At 59.1% G+C, this 18936-nt stretch overlaps 1 protein-coding gene across 1 annotated transcript in view; it reads right to left on the bottom strand.

The window, feature by feature from the left end:
- LOC308250638 (kinesin-like protein KIF19) overlaps positions 1-17879 on the bottom strand; it is a gene marked incomplete at both ends in the record, with an annotated part of 33464 nt that extends 15585 nt beyond the window's left edge. Inside the window, 7 exons of the mRNA XM_080673317.1 lie at positions 922-1116; positions 2691-2816; positions 2954-3090; positions 4038-4125; positions 7855-7965; positions 16688-16768; positions 17853-17879. Of these exons, the coding sequence (XP_080529443.1) occupies positions 922-1116; positions 2691-2816; positions 2954-3090; positions 4038-4125; positions 7855-7965; positions 16688-16768; positions 17853-17879 (765 nt within the window). The remainder of the gene's footprint in view (positions 1-921; positions 1117-2690; positions 2817-2953; positions 3091-4037; positions 4126-7854; positions 7966-16687; positions 16769-17852) is intronic.
- Between the last annotated feature and the right edge of the window lie 1057 nt (positions 17880-18936).

Raw genomic sequence — 18936 nt, 5'->3', positions numbered from 1 at the left:
CTCTCCTACCTCAAAGTTCCCATTAACATGCACCTTGGTAATCCTAGGCCTAGGGGTAGGCTACAATATCCGGCTCTGGCCTGACCGGCATGACTCAGTGGTTGAGCGTTGACCTATGAACCAGAAGGTCAAGGTTCAATTCCTGGTCAACTCAGTGGTTGAGCGTTGACCTATGAACCAGAAGGTCAAGGTTCAATTCCTGGTCAGTCAGGGCACATGCCCGGGTTATGGGCTTGATCCCCAGTAGGGGGTGTGCAGGAGGCGGCCAATCAATGATTCTCTCTCATCATTGATGTTTCTCTCTCTCTCTCCTTCTCCCTTCCTCTCTGAAATCAATAAAAATATTTTTTTAAAAAATAGCCTGACTCTGGGCCAGGCCTGCCCGATTCAGGAGCCCGGGTGCCAGGGCAGGGCCAGGGCAGGGCCAGGGCAGGACGGGTGAGGGAGGGAGAGAGGGAGAAAAGGACCTCCACCATCAAAAGACCCACAGGCCGGGGCACAGAGCAGCGGACGGATCTGGGCCACGGCCGGGACCCAGCACTGACCCCTCTTGCTCAGCCAGTCCCTCCCCCTGGCAGGCTCTTCCTTACACTCCCCCAAGTCCTCAGGGCCCCGTCAGGCCAGCCCTGAGGCCCCACCACTACCACCCCGTCCTCTGAGCTCCCCCAAGTTCCGTGTGGACCCCAAACCCCAAAGCACAGGCCTCCCCGAGCTGCAATGGTCTGCTCAGACTGTCTCCCCGACCCCTGAGGCTCTGGGCTCCCTGCGGGCGGGTCTGGCCTCCCACCCTGCGGGGGCGGGGGCTGCCACTCAGCAGCCCTCCCATTCACTCAGCCGGCGCTCAGGCCTGGGAGCTGGCAGGAGGACAGGCCCTGCTCACAGACTACGGTGGGAAGATGGGGGGCAGGTCGGAGGAGGCACCTGGGATGCCCGCTCCGAGCCCGCCAGGTCCACCAGGAACAGCCTCCCGACGCGCACGCCCTCCGCCAGGTGGTGGCCGCGGCCCTGCCTGCGCACGGTGACCTGCAGCACCGCGTGGGAGCGCGAGGACGTCCTGTTGGCGGCCGTGGGCTCCTGCGTGCGCTGCCGGTTGCCCCTGGTGAGGAGCTGCATGATCTGAGGACAGAGCCCGCGTGGGGGCGGCCGGTTAGGGCCCGAGGGGCCACGTGCTCCCTCCAGACCCACCGGGCACGGGAAGGGGTGCCCCGAGCCCCTGGGGCAACTCGTGCTGGGGTGCTGATGCAGCACCTCGTCCAGGGGAAGCGATTTCTGGTTTGCGGGTGAGGTGACTGATTCACGGAGAAGTGGCAGGTTGCGGGGGCACGCGTGGCCCCTCGCCGGCAGCTGCCTGTGGCAGACCTCACCAGTGGATTACCCATCTCTCCCCACGGAGCCGGGGGCAGCCAGAACCCTTCTCAATGCAGAGCTCAGGTCCCGAGGGGGCGGCAGGTGGGCAAAACCCTCCTGCGAGCAAGCCGCTGTGGAAGCCACGCCCAGGAGGCTCTGCTGAGCACCTACTGTGTGCACGCGTGCTAGGCCTGCAGCGCAGGGGGGAAGGAAGCAGGCACAGTGCTTGTGACCGAATAGGCAAGAAGCCGACCTCTCCCCGCCCAAGCCCACGGGGCTGGAGCTCGGCCATAGGGCGGGCTGAGCAGTCCCTGCGGACGGGGCGATGGGAGCCCTTGAAGGTTTCTGGGTGGTGGGAGCCCACCCCAGGGCAGGGCTGTGTGGGTGGCACTGGGGAGCCTGGGGACAGAGAGCAGGGACAGGGCTGCAGGGATGCTCACACGCGCCCTCGCTAAGGAGCGACCTCAAGGTGGGGAGGGCACCCGGGATCACTGAGGCCGCCTGCGTGACTGCAACCCCTAAGGGGGGTGCTGCAGAGGTGGGTCTGAGCGGGGGTGGGGCCTGCAGAGGTGGGGGCTGAGCCGGGGGTGGGGCCTGCAGAGGTGGGGGCTGAGCCGGGGGTGGGGCCTGCAGAGGTGGGGGCTGAGCCGGGGGTGGGGCCTGCAGTGGTGGGGGCTGAGCAGGGGTGGGGCCTGCAGAGGTGGGGGCTGAGCGGGGGGTAGGGCCTGCAGAGGTGGGGTCTGAGCGGGGGTGGGGCCTGCAGAGGTGGGGGCTGAGCGGGGGTGGGGCCTGCAGAGGTGGGGTCTGAGCGGGGGTGGGGCCTGCAGAGGTGGGGGCTGAGCGGGGGTGGGGCCTGCAGAGGTGGGGGCTGAGCGGGGGTGGGGCCTGCAGAGGTGGGGGCTGAGCGGGGGTGGGGCCTGCAGAGGTGGGGGCTGAGCGGGGGTGGGGCCTGCAGAGGGGGTCTGAGCCGGGGTGGGGCCTGCAGAGGGGGGTCTGAGCCGGGGGTGGGGCCTGCAGAGGTGGGGTCTGAGCGGGGGGTGGGGCCTGCAGAGGTGGGGGCTGAGCGGGGGTGGGGCCTGCAGAGGGGGGGGCTGAGCGGGGGTGGGGCCTGCAGAGGGGGGTCTGAGCAGGGGGTGGGGTGTGCAGAGGGGGGTCTGAGTGGGGGTGGGGCCTGCAGAGGGGGTCTGAGCCGGGGTCTGTGGGGGAGTCTGCCCGGAGCGCAGGCCAGGAGGACGGGGAGGGGCAGATGCTGAGGAGCAGCGTGGGGGCGGTGTGCCCGGCTCTGCCGTGAACCCGCGGAGAAGGGCCTCCTGGCGTCTCTGAGCCCGGCGCCCGACCCTCACCTCCTGGGCATTCGAGGTGGAGACCTCCGTGATGCCCGCGACCTGGATGCTGCCCCTGGCGTCCTCCCTCAGGTCCAGGGGCCCCGAGGACGGGCTCAGCAGGTCCCGGATCACCTCGTTGTAGATCTGGGCGAGACAGGGCAGCTGGAGCAGCAGAGGGCAGGGCTCACCGTCGCTGCTCTGAGGGCGGAGGTTGGCAAAGGGCATCCGGGGCAACGAGCCCATCTGGCAGGTCAGGCGCCTGAGGCAGGTGGCAGGCTCACCTCCAGGTAAGACATGGACACGCTGGAGTCCATGCTGCCCCGGCTCTGCTCGATGGCCCGGAAGAGGTCGGTGAGGGTCTGCAGGTAGATGCCGGGCTCCGCGTCCATGCCCAGCATCGTGTAGGTCTTCCCGGCCCCTGCGGGCACCACACGCACCGGCCCTGAGTGGGCGCGGACCCCACGGTGCGCTTGCCCGGAGACTACGCCCGCCCGCCGCCTCCATCGCGCAAACCCTCCCGCTGCTGACACCGGGCTTTCCATTCCGGTAACAAGGATGAAACTGTCAGGCCCACCCGCCCCGCGTGGCTCAGTGGTTGAGCGTTGACCTTTGAGCCAGGAGGTCACAGTTTGATTCCTGGTCAGGGCACATGCCCAGGTTGCAGGCTCGGTCCCCAGTGGGGGGCGTGCAGGAGGCAGCCGATCAATGATTTTCTCTCATCATTGATGTTTCTGTCTCTCTCTCCCTCTCCCTTTCTCTCTGAAATCAATAAAAAAAAAATTTAAACCCACAACAGCCTCAGCAGTGCAGGCTGCCTGCAGAGGAACCGGGGCGGATGGAAAGGGAGGTGCAGGCGCTGTTAGTGGGGCAGGGGGTCTCTGTCTCTCCAGATCCTCTCCAAGGTGCCCGTGCCGTTTGGTAACCGAATCACCGCATCACGCTTTTTAAGGAGTCTCTTCATGGGCCCTCCCCGCCCGCCCCGTCCACTGATCGGCAAGGACCAGGCTGCCCTTTCCCCTCGCTGGCGCCTGGCACATAGTAGGTGCTCGTGACCTCTGTTGAACGGATGAGGGATAAACAAGCTGTGGCTGTGGCCGGGCCCTGCTCAGGGCCTCAGTTTCCCCATCTGCACAGGAGGGGCTGGGAGAAGGCTGTGGTTCTCGCCACCAGCTGCGTGCTGGGGGAGCCGCTGTGCCTCTCTGAGGCTCCACGTTCCCGTCTGTGAGAGGGACCTCCACCTGCCTGTCGAGGCTGCCGTGCCAGGAGCCGGGGCGCAGAGGCCAGCGCGGCGCCCGCCCACGGCAGGTGCTTCGGCTGTTAGGGAGTCCGCACCCCCAGCCCGCCCCACACACACACGCCCAGTACCTGAGGGGCCGTAGGCAAACACCGTTGCGTTGTATCCAGAGACGACGCCGTCCACCAGGCGCTGGGTGGTGGCGCGATACACGCCCGCCTGCGGACGGCCAGAAGGACACACATGTCCCGTGGGCAGCAGCCGAGCAGCCCGGGCTGTGGAGACAGCCGGCCGAGTCCATGCCGTCCGGACATGGGCAGGGCCCCAGGGAGGGCGTCCAGGCACAGCGGGGGCTGGGGGGGGGGGATGGTTGGGCTCCACCCCGGGATGCGCCGGCCCCGCCTCCCAGTGTGAGACAAGGCAGACCCCGCAGGGAGGCTGCGAAGGGGGTTACGGGAGAGCAGAGGGACACCCCCCCGAGGCCTGGCCCGCGTCATAGCACAGGCCTGTGAGTCCTTCCCAGGGCTTCTGAGAAAACTGGGAGAAGTCAGAGGGAATGCAAAGGCCGGGACAGCCACAGGGCTCGGCGTCAGGGGGAGCATGTGAGCTGCTGTGATCTCTGTGACCCATCTTCCTGGGACAAAACTGGGACCAGGAGTGGAAGTCCCCACCGGCAGGGTTACGGTCAGAGCAGTTCAGCGATGGAGTGTGACCGGCAGGGTTACGGTCAGAGCAGTACAGCGATGGAGTGTGACCGGCAGGATTATGGTCAGAGCAGTACAGCGATGGAGTGTGACCGGCAGGGTTACGGTCAGAGCAGTACAGCGATGGAGTGTGGGTGGTGAGCTCCCTGTCCCTGGGGCATTCAAGAAAGGACTCCTCCAGGGACCCAGTGGGACGGGTGGCAGGAAGGAAAGAGGCGGACTGATGGCTGCAAATTCCCTGCCTCCGCCCTCCCCCACCATGTGCATCTATACCAGGGGTGGGCAAACTTTTTGACTCGAGGGCCACCATGGGTTCTTAAACTGGACCGGAGGGCCGGAACAAAAGCATGGATGGAGTGTTTGTGTGAACTAATATAAATTCAAAGTAAAGGAGCGGAGGGGAGAGCAAGAGAACCGGATAGAACAGCCGGAACCGGCCCGCGGGCCGTAGTTTGCCCACGGCTGGCTAACCCCCTCTCCCCACGTCTGGGCCAGTGAAGCGGCCAGAGGGATGCCATGCCTGGGGTAGCCCAGCCTTTTTGACGCCTGGCAGCTCCCCCCTCACCCCCTTGGAGCTAAGGGCTGCCATGTGTGAGGAGGCGCAGGCCACACGGGCGGCCACAGGTGGGTGCTGCAGGGGACAGTGCCCACGGACTCCCGCAGCACCAGTCCTCTGACAGCCCGCGGGTGGGCCTGGAGACGTGGGCGCAGCGGGGCCTTTGGGGTGCCTGAAGTCCCGCCCACTATGACTAAGGCCGCCCGGGTGGGGCCGCAGGAGCAGGACGGATGGGAACTGGCAGCTGCAGTGAAGGGCGGGGGGTGGGGAGGGCTGGGGTCCTGGCAGGTGAAGGTGTGCAGATGGAAGGTCCCTGGGTGCAGGGCTGGGTCCAGTATCCCAGCTTCATTGCCTGCTGGGCGGACGTTCCCACCTCAGGAGGCCGGGGTTCAGATCCGCTCTGCAGGGCTCGGGAGTGTCTGTCACTCTGTCACACTGCTCTGAGCCCGGGGCCCCTTCTGATGTGGGGTGACAAGGCCCCTCTCACGGGCAAGGGCCAGGGGAGGTGCTGGACAAGGAGGTGCTGGACGGGGAGGTGACGAACAGGGAGGTGCTAGATGGGGAGGTGCTGGGCAGGGAGGTGACGGACAGGGAGGTGCTGGTGAGGGAGGTGACGGGCAGGGAGGTGCTGGGCAGGGAGGTGACGGGCAGGGAGGTGACGGGCAGGGAGGTGACGGACAGGGAGGTGCTGGGCGGAGAGGTGCTGGGCGGGGAGGTACTGGGCGGGGAGGTGACGGACAGGGAGGTGCTGGGCGGGGAGGTGCTGGGTGGGGAGGTGCTGGGCGGGGAGGTGCTGGGTGGGGAGGTGCTGGACGGGGAGGTGCTGGGCGGGGAGGTGACAGACAGGGAGGTGCTGGGTGGGGAGGTGACAGACAGGGAGGTGCTGGGCGGGGAGGTGACGGACAGGGAGGTGCTGGGCGGGGAGGTGAGGGACAGGGAGGTGCTGGGCCGGGAGGTGACGGGCAGGGAGGTGACAAACAGGGAGGTGCTGGTGAGGACGACTGGCCTGGCCTCACTGGGAGGCCTCACGGGCCTCAGGCTCCTTGTCTGTGGACTGGGTCCTCGGAAGCCTCTGCCTGGACCCGCCCCCTCTGCTCTCACGGTGGATTCCTCCTTCCGGTCTCAGCCAAAAGTCCCCCCAGAGGCCTCCCTCCGCTCGCAGCCACCACAGCACCAGTACCAGTGGGACTGTTCCTACTGCTCACTGTGCCTCCCCTCCTGGGACAGGAGCCCTGTGCAGGGAGTGTGTTCTAGACACACGGCAGCCGACACCACTGTGCTAGATGGATGGTGGATGGATAGGTGAATGAATGGATGGATGAAGAGACGATGGATGGATAGATTGATGGGTTGGGGAATGGGAGATGGGTGGGGGGATGGAATGATGGATAGGTTTGTGAGTGGATGGATGGGTGGATGGATGGATGGATGGATGGGTGGATGGATGGATGGATGGACGGGTGGTGGATGGATGGGTGGATGGATAGGTGGATGGATGGATGGGAGGTAGATGGATGGATGGGTGCTGGATGGATGGGTGGATGAATGAATTGATGGATGGGTGAGTGGGTGAGTGGATGAATGGATGGGTGGGTGGTGGATGGATGGGTGGATAGATGGATGGATGGTGGATGGATAGGTGGATGGACGGATGGATGGATGAATGGGTGGTAGATGGATTGATGGATGAATGGATTGATGGATGGATGGGTGGTGGATGGATGGGTGGATGGATGGATGGATGGTGGATGGATGGATGGATGGATGGGTGGATGAATGGATGGATGGATAGATGGATGGGTGGTGGATGGATGGATGGATGGATGGTGGATGGATGGGTGGATGAATGGATGGATGGATAGATGGATGGGTGGTGGATGGATGGATGGATGGATGGTGGATGCATGGGTGGATGAATGGATGGATGCATAGATGGATGGATGGTGGATGGATGGGTGGATGAATGGATTGATGGATGGATGGGTGGTGGATGGATGGATGGATGGATGGTGGATGGATGGGTGGATGGGTGATGGATGGATGGGTGGATGAATGGATTGATGAAAGGATGGGTGGATGAATGGATGGATGAATAGATGGATGGGTGGTGGATGGATAGATGGGTGGGTGGGTGGATGGATGGATGGGTGGTGATGGATGGATGAATGGATGGATGGTGGATGAATGGATGGGTGGATGGATGGATGGATGGGTGGGTGGATGGATGGGTGGTGGATGGATGGATGTATGGATGGATGGTGGATGGATAGATGGATGGGTGGTGGATGGATGGATGGGTGGGTGGGTGGATGGATGGATGGGTGGTGATGGATGGATGAATGGATGGATGGATGGTGGATGAATGGATGGGTGGATGGATGGATGGTGGATGGATGGTGGATGGATGGATGGATAGATGGGTGGTGGATGGATGTGTGGATGGATGGATGAATGGATAGATGCATGGATGGGTGGGTGAATGGATGGATGGATGGTGGATGGATGTGTGAATAGATAGATGAGATGTGTAAACCCTGCTAACCTCCTTGATCACCAGGGAAACCCCTATGATGAGTGATGGGTGAGACCATCTGGCCACCCAGTCCTCCCCAGGGGACGGCAGGGCTTGGTGAGGACAGTCAGGACTGCCTGGCCCAGAGGGACTAAGGGGCGGTGGGCAGCGGGCACCTGCGACGCGTGCTGGTCGAAGACAGTGTCAAAGATGAAGGTCTTCTCCCGGGACCGGTGTGTGCGCAGCGTGTCCTCAGGGTCCTCGCCCGGGTCCATGAGCACCACCATCTACAAGCAGGGGCGGAGGGTCAGTGGGGGCTCGGGTGGGGGGCACCCAGGGAACCAGGTGGGCAGGCTCCGCAGGACGGGAGGGCTTCGTGGACTGTAAGGTGTTGAGCCAGCATCTGTCTCCTGCGTTCCCCTGCGTGACCCCAGCACGTTCACTGCCCACGGGTCTCTCTCTTCTTGCCTGGGGGCTGTGCTACCAAGCGAAAGGGAGCACGGAGGTGTGGGGGTGCGCAGGTGCCTGGAGCAGGGCCCGCCTGAGCTCTGCAGCTCTTGGTTCCTCTGAGGCCCGGCTGCACCTCCTGGCCCGTGCCATGGCACATGAACGCGTAATGATGAAGGAGGGTGAGGACGTCTGGGGACCATGGGAGGTTCAGAGGCACCTTTCCCAAGGGGTTGGGGGCAGGGCACGTTTACTCCAAGCTGGAGGGCGCTGGGGAGGAGCCACAGTGTTGGGGACACAACGGCCACGTGGCCTCCCGCACCCTGCCTGTGGCCTTGGTGCTCGGCTTTGGGAACAGGTCCGGAGGGAAGGGCTGCCCCGAGGTTCAGGGGGGCAGGACAGGGGGGCGGGTGGGACGGGGCGGGCGGGATGGGCGGGATGGGGGGGCAGGACAGCGGGGCGGGTGGGACAGGGGGGCGGGCTGAGCGGCCCCGGGGCCTGGCTTCAGGCCAGCACGTCTTCCAGGACATAAGCCAACTCTCTCCTTCCAGTGATGTGTCCAGGGCCGCGATTTCCTTTGTCATTTCACAGCACATAAACTAATTACTCAAATTCTGCGCACACCACAAAATATATTAATTTTTTGCCGATCTAATAAAAAATAGGTATAATTTTGATCAATTTACAAATAATAATAATTACCTACCCTTTTTGCTCCAAAGTGACTTTTTATTTTTTTAATTATTTCTTTAAAAATATATTTTATTGATTTTTTTACAGAAAGGGAGAGGGATAGAGAGAAACATCGATCAGCTGCCTCCTGCACACGCCCTACTGGGGATGTGCCGGCAACCAAGGTACATGCCTTGACCGGAATCAAACCCAGGACCCTTCAGTCCGCAGGCCGACGCTCTATCCACTGAGCCAAACTGGTCAGAGCCCAAAGTGACTTTTTAAAAAACCAGGTGCCTACCCCTAGGTCAGCTGTGGGCAAACTACGGCCTGCGGGCCGGATCCGGCCCGTTCGGCTGTTCTATCCGGCCTGCGGAGCCGAAAGAGCGGAGGGTTCTCTTGCTCTCCCCTCCGCTCCTTTACTTTGAATTTATATTAGTTCACACAAACACTCCATCCATGCTTTTGTTCCGGCCCTCCGGTCCAGTTTAAGAACCCACTGTGGCCCTCGAGTCAAAAAGTTTGCCCACCCCTGCCCTAGGTGGTTTGGCTCAGTGGGTAGAACATTGGCGTGAGGACCAAAGGGTCCTGGGTTCGATTCTAGTCAAGGGCACCTACCTTGGTTGAGTTGCCGGCTCCTCCCTGGCCCGGGCCCTTGTCAGAGAGAATGCAGGAGGCAACCAACCAATCCATGTGTTTCTCTTACATCAATATTTCGCTCTCTCTTCCCCTCTCTCTTCCACGCTAAGTCAATGGAGAAATATCCTTGGGCGAGGCTTAAAAAAAACTAAGAAAACAACAAAAAACAGGTGCCTATACTCGTCTGTAAGGATTTCTGGTACCAGGAGTTAACCGATCAAACACAACCTTATTATGCGACATAAGCAGAAAGATGCGACTGTATCATGTGACCTATACATCCATGGTTCAGGACAGGGCATTCACTCCGACGGCGGCTATGGCTGTGCTGGCTGGTGTCGCGTTTTATTTGACCTTAGACGGAAAGAGGGCAGTGCCCCGGCTGAACGGTCAGGCGTTACCTGTTTTATAATTCCCTGCGGCACCAGTTGAAGTCACTGGTCTAAGGCGGGAGGACCCAGGCTGCTCCCCCTGCGCCTGCGGGCTGGGCCGGGCCTGCGCTGGAGGGACCCTGGCCAGGTCCCTGCGGGGATCCCGCCCAGGCCGGGGAGTGGGCCTGGCAGGAAGGACTCTGCACGGGAGCACTGGTGTGGAGGGCATTGGGCCAGCTCACTCTGCAATGTCCGTAAAGGGAGTCTGTGATCAGGGAGCGAGAGGGACGCGGAAACGGAGAACGTTACCGCCTGGGACCCGGGGCTCAGAGGACCCGGACCCTCCGCAGGCCCTCCACGGGGCGTCGAAGACCTTTGAGTAGCCTGATGTCACTTCACAACAAGCAGCGAAGCCTGGCCGGGGTGCTCGGTGACTTAGAGCATCATCCCCCAATGCGCTAAGGCTGCAGGTTCCATCCCCGGTCAGGGCATGCAAGCAAGCACCAACACCCCCAAATTTAAAGATGAAATGAAAGGTAAGAAAATGCTACAGCATGGACGAACCCCAGAAACACGCTCAGTGCGGGAAACCAGCCGCAAACGGTCCCCCCCACCCCCGCTCCCTGTGTGAGTCCACTGGGTGGGCCGTCCAGGGCCCGGTCACTGGGCTGGGACGGGGCGGGGCACGGCTGAGCAGTGGGTCTCCTTTGGGGTGAAAATGCTTTGGAACTAGACGGAGGCGGTGGTGCGCACGTTGTGAATGTGCTAAATGCCACTGAACGCTTCACTTGAACGTCGTGAATTCTCAGCCTGATTGGCGTGGCTCAGTGGCTGAGGGTCGACCTTTGCACCAGGAGGTCACAGTTCGATTCCCAGTCAGAGCACATGCCGGGGTTGGGGGCTTGATCCCCAGTGTGGGGTGTGCAGGAGGCAGCTGATCCATGATTCTCTCTCATCACGGATGTTTCTATCTCTCTCTCCCTCTCCCTTCCTTCTTCTCTGAAATCAATAAAAACACATTTAAAATAAATAAATAAAACAAGAAGCCGACAAACGGCAAATCCGGTTCAGTCGACAGGATTTCCCTCACCTGTGGCGTTGGTTCTGCGAGTGACCACCGGCGCTCCGGGGCCACGAGTCCGAGGCGCAGGAACCCTTAGCCACACCACAGGTGCAGGTCCCCATCCCTGTCCCGGGCCTAGGACAGCGCTCAGCCAATGCGACGCTGGCTCCAGCGGAGGGTGGGGGGCCTGCCCCACCTTCTCCCACACCCCACTGAGCCCCCAGGCTCCCCGGGCCTTTCGTGACCCCCACCGACCCCCACGGCACTGAGTTCCGACATCACATACTCATCTGTTCCCAGTTTGACCCCCACACGAAGGGGAGCTGGTGGTGGGCCCTTGTTGCCCCCACGGCTCCGCCTCAGTGTCCCTGGTGAGCCTGACACAGACTTTTCTTTTCTTTTTTTTTTTTTTTTTCTTTTGAGAGGCAGGGAGAGGGAGCGATAGAAACACCAAGACCAAGATGAGAGAGAATCAAGGATTGGCTGCTCCCTGCACACTCCACACTGGGAATGGAGCCCACAACTTGGGCCTGTGCCCTGACCGGCAATCAAAGCATGACCTCCTGGTTCATAGGTCGACACTCAACCACTGAGCCAAACTGGCCAGGCTGGTCATTTCTTCAAAGAGCGAATGAGTGAGCGAATGGTGAGTGAGTGAGTGAATGGTGAGTGAGTGAGTGAATGGTGAGTGAGTGAATGGTGAGTGAGTGAGCGAATGGTGAGTGAGTGAATGGTGAGTGAGTGAGTGAATGGTGAGTGAGTGAATGGTGAGTGAGTGAGTGAGTGAATGGTGAGTGAGTGAGCGAATGGTGAGTGAGTGAGTGAATGGTGAGTGAGTGAGTGAATGGTGAGTGAGTGAATGGTGAGTGAGTGAGCGAATGGTGAGTGAGTGAATGGTGAGTGAGTGAGCGAATGGTGAGTGAGTGAATGGTGAGTGAGTGAATGGTGAGTGAGTGAGCGAATGGTGAGTGAGTGAATGGTGAGTGAGGGAGTGAATGGTGAGTGAGTGAGTGAATGAATGAGTGAATGAGTGAGTGAATGGGTGAGTGAGCGAATGGTGAGTGAGTGAATGGTGAGTGAGTGAATGGTGAGTGAGTGAGTGAATGGTGAGTGAGTGAGTGAATGGTGAGTGAGTGAATGGTGAGTGAGTGAATGGTGAGTGAGTGAGTGAATGGTGGGTGAGTGAGTGAACGGTGAGTGAGTGAGTGAGTGAATGGTGAGTGAGTGAGTGAATGGTGAGTGAGTGAATGGTGGGTGAGTGAATGGTGAGTGAGTGAGTGAATGGTGAGTGAGTGAGTGAATGGTGAGTGAGTGAGTGAATGGTGAGTGAGTGAATGGTGGGTGAGTGAATGGTGAGTGAGTGAGTGAATGGTGAGTGAGTGAATGGTGAGTGAGTGAATGGTGAGTGAGTGAGTGAGTGAGTGAATGGTGGGTGAGTGAGTGAATGGTGGGTGAGTGAGTGAATGGTGGGTGAGTGAGTGAACGGTGAGTGAGTGAGTGAATGGTGAGTGAGTGAATGGTGAGTGAATGGTGAGTGAGTGAATGGTGGGTGAGTGAGTGAACGGTGAGTGAGTGAACGGTGGGTGAGTGAGTGAGTGAATGGTGAGTGAGCGAATGGTGGGTGAGTGAATGGTGAGTGAGTGAATGGTGAGTGAGTGAATGGTGAGTGAGTGAATGGTGGGTGAGTGAGTGAATGGTGAGTGAGTGAATGGTGGGTGAGTGAATGGTGGGTGAGTGAATGGTGGGTGAGTGAATGGTGGGTGAGTGAATGGTGAGTGAGTGAATGGTGAGTGAATGGTGGGTGAGTGAGTGAACGGTGAGTGAATGGTGAGTGAGTGAGCGAATGGTGAGTGAGTGAATGGTGAGTGAGTGAGCGAATGGTGAGTGAGTGAATGGTGAGTGAGTAAGTGAGTGAATGGTGAGTGAGTGAGTGAATGGTGAGTGAATGGTGAGTGAGTGAGCGAATGGTGAGTGAGTGAATGGTGAGTGAATGGTGAGTGAGTGAGTGAGTGAATGGTGAGTGAGTGAATGGTGAGTGAGTGAGTGAGTGAATGGTGGGTGAGTGAGTGAATGGTGAGTGAGTGAGTGAATGGTGAGTGAGTGAATGGTGAGTGAGTGAATGGTGAGTGAGTGAGTGAATGGTGGGTGAGTGAGTGAACGGTGAGTGAGTGAGTGAGTGAATGGTGAGTGAATGGTGGGTGAGTGAGTGAATGGTGAGTGAATGGTGAGTGAGTGAACGAATGGTGAGTGAGTGAATGGTGAGTGAGTGAGCGAATGGTGAGTGAGCGAATGGTGAGTGAGCGCATGGTGAGTGAGTGAATGGTGAGTGAGTGAGTGAGTGAGTGAATGGTGAGTGAGTGAGTGAATGGTGAGTGAGTGAGTGAGTGAGTGAATGGTGAGTGAGTGAATGGTGAGTGAGTGAGCGAATGGTGAGTGAGTGAATGGTGAGTGAGTGAGTGAATGGTGAGTGAGTGAGTGAATGGTGAGTGAATGGTGAGTGAATGGTGAGTGAGTGAGCGAATGGTGAGTGAGTGAATGGTGAGTGAGTGAGCGAATGGTGAGTGAGCGAATGGTGAGTGAGCGCATGGTGAGTGAATGGTGAGTGAGTGAGTGAATGGTGAGTGAGTGAGTGAATGGTGAGTGAATGGTGAGTGAATGGTGAGTGAGTGAGCGAATGGTGAGTGAGTGAATGGTGAGTGAGTGAGTGAATGGTGAGTGAGTGAGTGAATGGTGAGTGAATGGTGAGTGAATGGTGAGTGAGTGAGCGAATGGTGAGTGAGTGAATGGTGAGTGAGTGAGCGAATGGTGAGTGAGCGAATGGTGAGTGAGCGCATGGTGAGTGAGTGAATGGTGAGTGAGTGAGTGAGTGAGTGAATGGTGAGTGAGTGAGTGAATGGTGAGTGAGTGAGCGAATGGTGAGTGAGTGAATGGTGAGTGAGTAAGTGAGTGAATGGTGAGTGAGTGAGTGAATGGTGAGTGAATGGTGAGTGAATGGTGAGTGAGTGAGTGAATGGTGAGTGAGTGAGCGAATGGTGAGTGAGTGAATGGTGAGTGAATGGTGAGTGAGTGAGTGAGTGAATGGTGAGTGAGTGAGTGAATGGTGAGTGAGTGAATGGTGAGTGAGTGAGTGAGTGAATGGTGGGTGAGTGAGTGAATGGTGAGTGAGTGAGTGAATGGTGAGTGAGTGAATGGTGAGTGAGTGAATGGTGAGTGAGTGAGTGAATGGTGGGTGAGTGAGTGAACGGTGAGTGAGTGAGTGAGTGAATGGTGAGTGAATGGTGGGTGAGTGAGTGAATGGTGAGTGAATGGTGAGTGAGTGAACGAATGGTGAGTGAGTGAATGGTGAGTGAGTGAGCGAATGGTGAGTGAGTGAGTGAATGGTGAGTGAGTGAGTGAGTGAGTGAATGGTGAGTGAGTGAGTGAATGGTGAGTGAGTGAATGGTGAGTGAGTGAGCGAATGGTGAGTGAGTGAATGGTGAGTGAGTGAGTGAATGGTGAGTGAGTGAGTGAATGGTGAGTGAATGGTGAGTGAATGGTGAGTGAGTGAGCGAATGGTGAGTGAGTGAATGGTGAGTGAGTGAGCGAATGGTGAGTGAGCGAATGGTGAGTGAGCGCATGGTGAGTGAGTGAATGGTGAGTGAGTGAGTGAGTGAGTGAATGGTGAGTGAGTGAGTGAATGGTGAGTGAGTGAGCGAATGGTGAGTGAGTGAATGGTGAGTGAGTGAGTGAATGGTGAGTGAGTGAGCGAATGGTGAGTGAGTGAATGGTGAGTGAGTGAGCGAATGGTGAGTGAGCGAATGGTGAGTGAGCGCATGGTGAGTGAGTGAATGGTGAGTGAGTGAGTGAGTGAGTGAATGGTGAGTGAGTGAGTGAATGGTGAGTGAGTGAGCGAATGGTGAGTGAGTGAATGGTGAGTGAGTGAGTGAATGGTGAGTGAGTGAGTGAATGGTGAGTGAATGGTGAGTGAATGGTGAGTGAGTGAGCGAATGGTGAGTGAGTGAATGGTGAGTGAGCGAATGGTGAGTGAGCGAATGGTGAGTGAGCGCATGGTGAGTGAGTGAATGGTGAGTGAGTGAGTGAGTGAGTGAATGGTGAGTGAGTGAGTGAATGGTGAGTGAGTGAATGGTGAGTGAGTGAGTGAGTGAATGGTGAGTGAGTGAGTGAATGGTGAGTGAGTGAATGGTGAGTGGGTGAGTGAGTGAATGGTGAGTGAGTGAGTGAATGGTGAGTGAGTGAATGGTGAGTGAGTGAGCGAATGGTTAGTGAGTGAATGGTGAGTGAATGGTGAGTGAGTGAGTGAGTGAATGGTGAGTGAGTGAATGGTGAGTGAGTGAATGGTGAGTGAATGGTGAGTGAATGGTGAGTGAGTGAGCGAATGGTGAGTGAGTGAATGGTGAGTGAATGGTGAGTGAGTGAGTGAGTGAATGGTGAGTGAGTGAGTGAATGGTGGGTGAGTGAGTGAGTGAATGGTGAGTGAGTGAATGGTGAGTGAGTGAGTGAATGGTGAGTGAGTGAATGGTGAGTGAGTGAATGGTGAGTGAGTGAGCGAATGGTGAGTGAGCGAATGGTGAGTGAGCGCATGGTGAGTGAGTGAATGGTGAGTGAGTGAGTGAGTGAATGGTGAGTGAATGGTGAGTGAGTGAGTGAGTGAATGGTGAGTGAGTGAGTGAATGGTGAGTGAGTGAATGGTGAGTGGGTGAGTGAGTGAATGGTGAGTGAGTGAGTGAATGGTGAGTGAGTGAGCGAATGGTTAGTGAGTGAATGGTGAGTGAATGGTGAGTGAGTGAGTGAGTGAATGGTGAGTGAGTGAATGGTGAGTGAGTGAATGGTGAGTGAATGGTGAGTGAATGGTGAGTGAGTGAGCGAATGGTGAGTGAGTGAATGGTGAGTGAATGGTGAGTGAGTGAGTGAGTGAATGGTGAGTGAGTGAGTGAATGGTGGGTGAGTGAGTGAGTGAATGGTGAGTGAGTGAATGGTGAGTGAGTGAGTGGTGAGTGAGTGAATGGTGAGTGAGTGAATGGTGAGTGAGTGAATGGTGAGGGAATGGTGAGTGAGTGAACGGTGGGTGAGTGAACGGTGGGTGAGTGAGTGAATGGTGGGTGAGTGAGCGAATGGTGGGTGAGTGAGTGAATGGTGAGTGAGTGAATGGTGGGTGAGTGAGTGAATGGTGAGTGAGTGAATGGTGAGTGAGTGAATGGTGAGTGAGCGAATGGTGGGTGAGTGAGTGAATGGTGAGTGAGTGAATGGTGAGTGAGTGAATGGTGAGTGAGTGAATGGTGAGTGAGTGAGTGAGTGAATGGTGAGTGAGTGAATGGTGGGTGAGTGAGTGAATGGTGAGTGAGTGAATGGTGAGTGAGTGAATGGTGAGTGAGCGAATGGTGGGTGAGTGAGTGAATGGTGAGTGAGTGAATGGTGAGTGAGTGAATGGTGAGTGAGTGAATGGTGAGTGAGTGAATGGTGAGTGAGCGAATGGTGGGTGAGTGAGTGAATGGTGAGTGAGTGAATGGTGAGTGAGCGAATGGTGAGAGAGTGAATGGTGAGTGAGTGAATGGTGAGTGAGTGAATGGTGAGTGAATGGTGAGTGAGTGAATGGTGAGTGAGCGAATGGTGAGTGAGTGAGCGAATGGTGAGTGAGAGAGCGAATGGTGAGTGAGTGAATGGTGAGTGAGTGAACAGTGCCTGGACGAGTAACCAGTGTACAGATGGGCGTGAATCACCGAATGAGGGTGAATGAGCAATTGTCCCAGAGGAAGTGCCACGTCCGGGAGGGTGAGCCTCACGCCCCCTGGACACACCGTCTGTGCCCCTCGGCCTCACCTGGTCACCCACTTTGTGGGCGATGACGGTGGCTCCCTCCTCCTGTTCTGTGTCATTGAGCGGGCGGATCCGAAGTGCTACCTGTGGGCGGGACACCATGCAGCTGCATCCGGGGCCTCGTTCCCCCTCTCGGCCCCACCTGAGCTTCCCACTCCTAGTGGGGCACGTAAGACCAGCGAGCGAACCCCAAGCCCCTCCAGGCATTACTTTTTAAAAACCTGTTTTTATTGATTTCAGAGGGAGAGAGAGAAACATCAATGATGAGAGAACCATCTATCTGCAGCCTCCTGCACGCCCCCTACAGGGGATGGAGCCCCCAGCCCAGGCATGTGCCCTGACTGGGAGCTGAACTGTGACCTCCTGGCTCATAGGTCAACGCTTAACCACTGAGCCACCGGCGAGGCCAGGCATAACTTCCTACCCAGCAGCACGAGCTGCTCACACCCCACAGGGTGCTCAGAGGAGCAGTGATTCAGCGGCCGCCTCCGTCTCGGATGGGGAGACAGGCACTCACCAAGGCCCACAGCCACTCGTGGTCCTGCCCTCACCTTGCCCCCCGCTCGCAGAAGGTGCAAGGGCTCCATGGCCCATCTTTCTGCACGCCCCGCCCTCCTAAGGGAGCCCTAGGGAGCCCCGTGGAATCGCAGACCAGGGCCCCAAATCCTCCTCCATCCCGTGTGAGCGGTGGCCCCACCCCACCCGGCTCTCTCTTCTCTAAGAAGGGACCGTCCTCCTGGGAGACACAGAAGCTGGGCCCCTGCCTGGGCAGTCATGGTGGGCTGCTCCGTAACCAGCCTACGGGTGTGGGCAAGTCCCTGGCTCCAGCTCCCCCAACGGGCAAAGGGGCCAAGGTTCCAGTGACCCAGCAGGTGGGTCTGGTCAGGCCGCGCAGGGCCTGGACGGGGCCAGGTGGAGGGCCTACCCCATCCCGTCTGGGGGTCCCTGGTCCAGGCACTGAGTCCCCGGGGAGGGAGAGTCAGAGGCAGGGAGTGAAGGGGTGTCTGGAGAAGGGGTCGCTATGCCCCCTGAGGGCAGTCCCCATGAGGGCAGGCGGGCGGGCCTGCACGGGCTGGGCGCAGGGGCGGAGTCAGCCGGCAGCCAGGAGTGGGAGGCAGCCCCGGGGACACACCGCCCCATGGCTTCAGGCCACAAAGGGGACACTCACCATGAGCTGCTGGTCCTTGGGTTCCATGTCCCTCATGGCAGGGCGGCCCGGGCTGGGGAGGGGCGGGCACAGGGCCGGCGGTGACTGCTCCCTGCTCCCCGCTGTCCGGCTGCACAGACCTGCAGTGGGGTGAGGGCAGAGCTGGCGGTTACTGCTCCCTGTTCCCTGGGCTGCACAGACCTGCGCTGCGTCACCGGCTCCGCCCTGGTGGCCCTGGTGACATCAGTGCCCCAGGGGCCCCTCGGGGATGCTGGGCTGCCCACGTGCTGCAGGTGGGCCCCAAGCAGCCAGGTGGCCCAGGCCCGGTGGGTACAGGCTGGCTGCCCGCCAGGCACACGGTTACAGCGCCAGCCTTTGACTATGCGCTAATGATGCCACGGCAACCCGGGCTCCTCTGCCCCCACCGCACCTGCTCCACAGGTGAGCCTGCCTGCGCCCTGCCCCAGCGTGGGCTCGCAGCTTTCCCAAGGCCAGGGGCACGGACGCCACCCGCTGACAAGTAGTGCAATGTTCCCAGCTGTGAGCGCTTTTCCCCGTTTCTAAAGCAACCTGCAGCCCTCGGGCTGGGGGACGAGGACTTGGTTGCTGCCCGTGGACCACCCTGTCCGGCTGCGGCCTGAGCGTACAAATGCCTGCTCCTCTCCCACGGCGCCTCCAGGGACGCCGCTGCCTGCAGTCAGGCCCTGACCACGTGGCAGACTCGCAGGTCTGTGGCCACAGGCAGCCCGCGCTGGTGCGAACCGCCGGTCACTCCTGCACTTGCTGTGAACCGGAGACCTAGACCATCAAGTTCAGGTCAGAAACCCCAACCACAGGGCCTCAGAGGCTCCTGCAGGGGGTGGACCTCGGGTTGACTGCTCAAGGGCACCACGTGCTCCGGCCGCAGGCCTGGCAGCAGACCAGACGTGGCATTTGGGTGCTTTGGCAGAGTGGTGTGGGGCACACCCACGATTCCTTCCTTGGCCTCCAGGATCCCTGTCCCCTGCCACAAAGCACCAGCCTGACGAGTCAGGATGCTGCTGGAGCCCAGGTGTCTAGGTTCTGGGCCAGGGGCCGTCCCACCCCACCCCACCCCACCGATGGG

The sequence above is a fragment of the Plecotus auritus genome, assembly GCF_963455305.1.
Source record: "Plecotus auritus genome assembly, chromosome: 6".
NCBI classification, from domain to species: Eukaryota; Metazoa; Chordata; class Mammalia; order Chiroptera; family Vespertilionidae; genus Plecotus; species Plecotus auritus.
The sequence above is the reverse complement of the archived record's forward strand: the minus strand, read 5'-3'. Positions and strand labels throughout refer to the sequence as shown.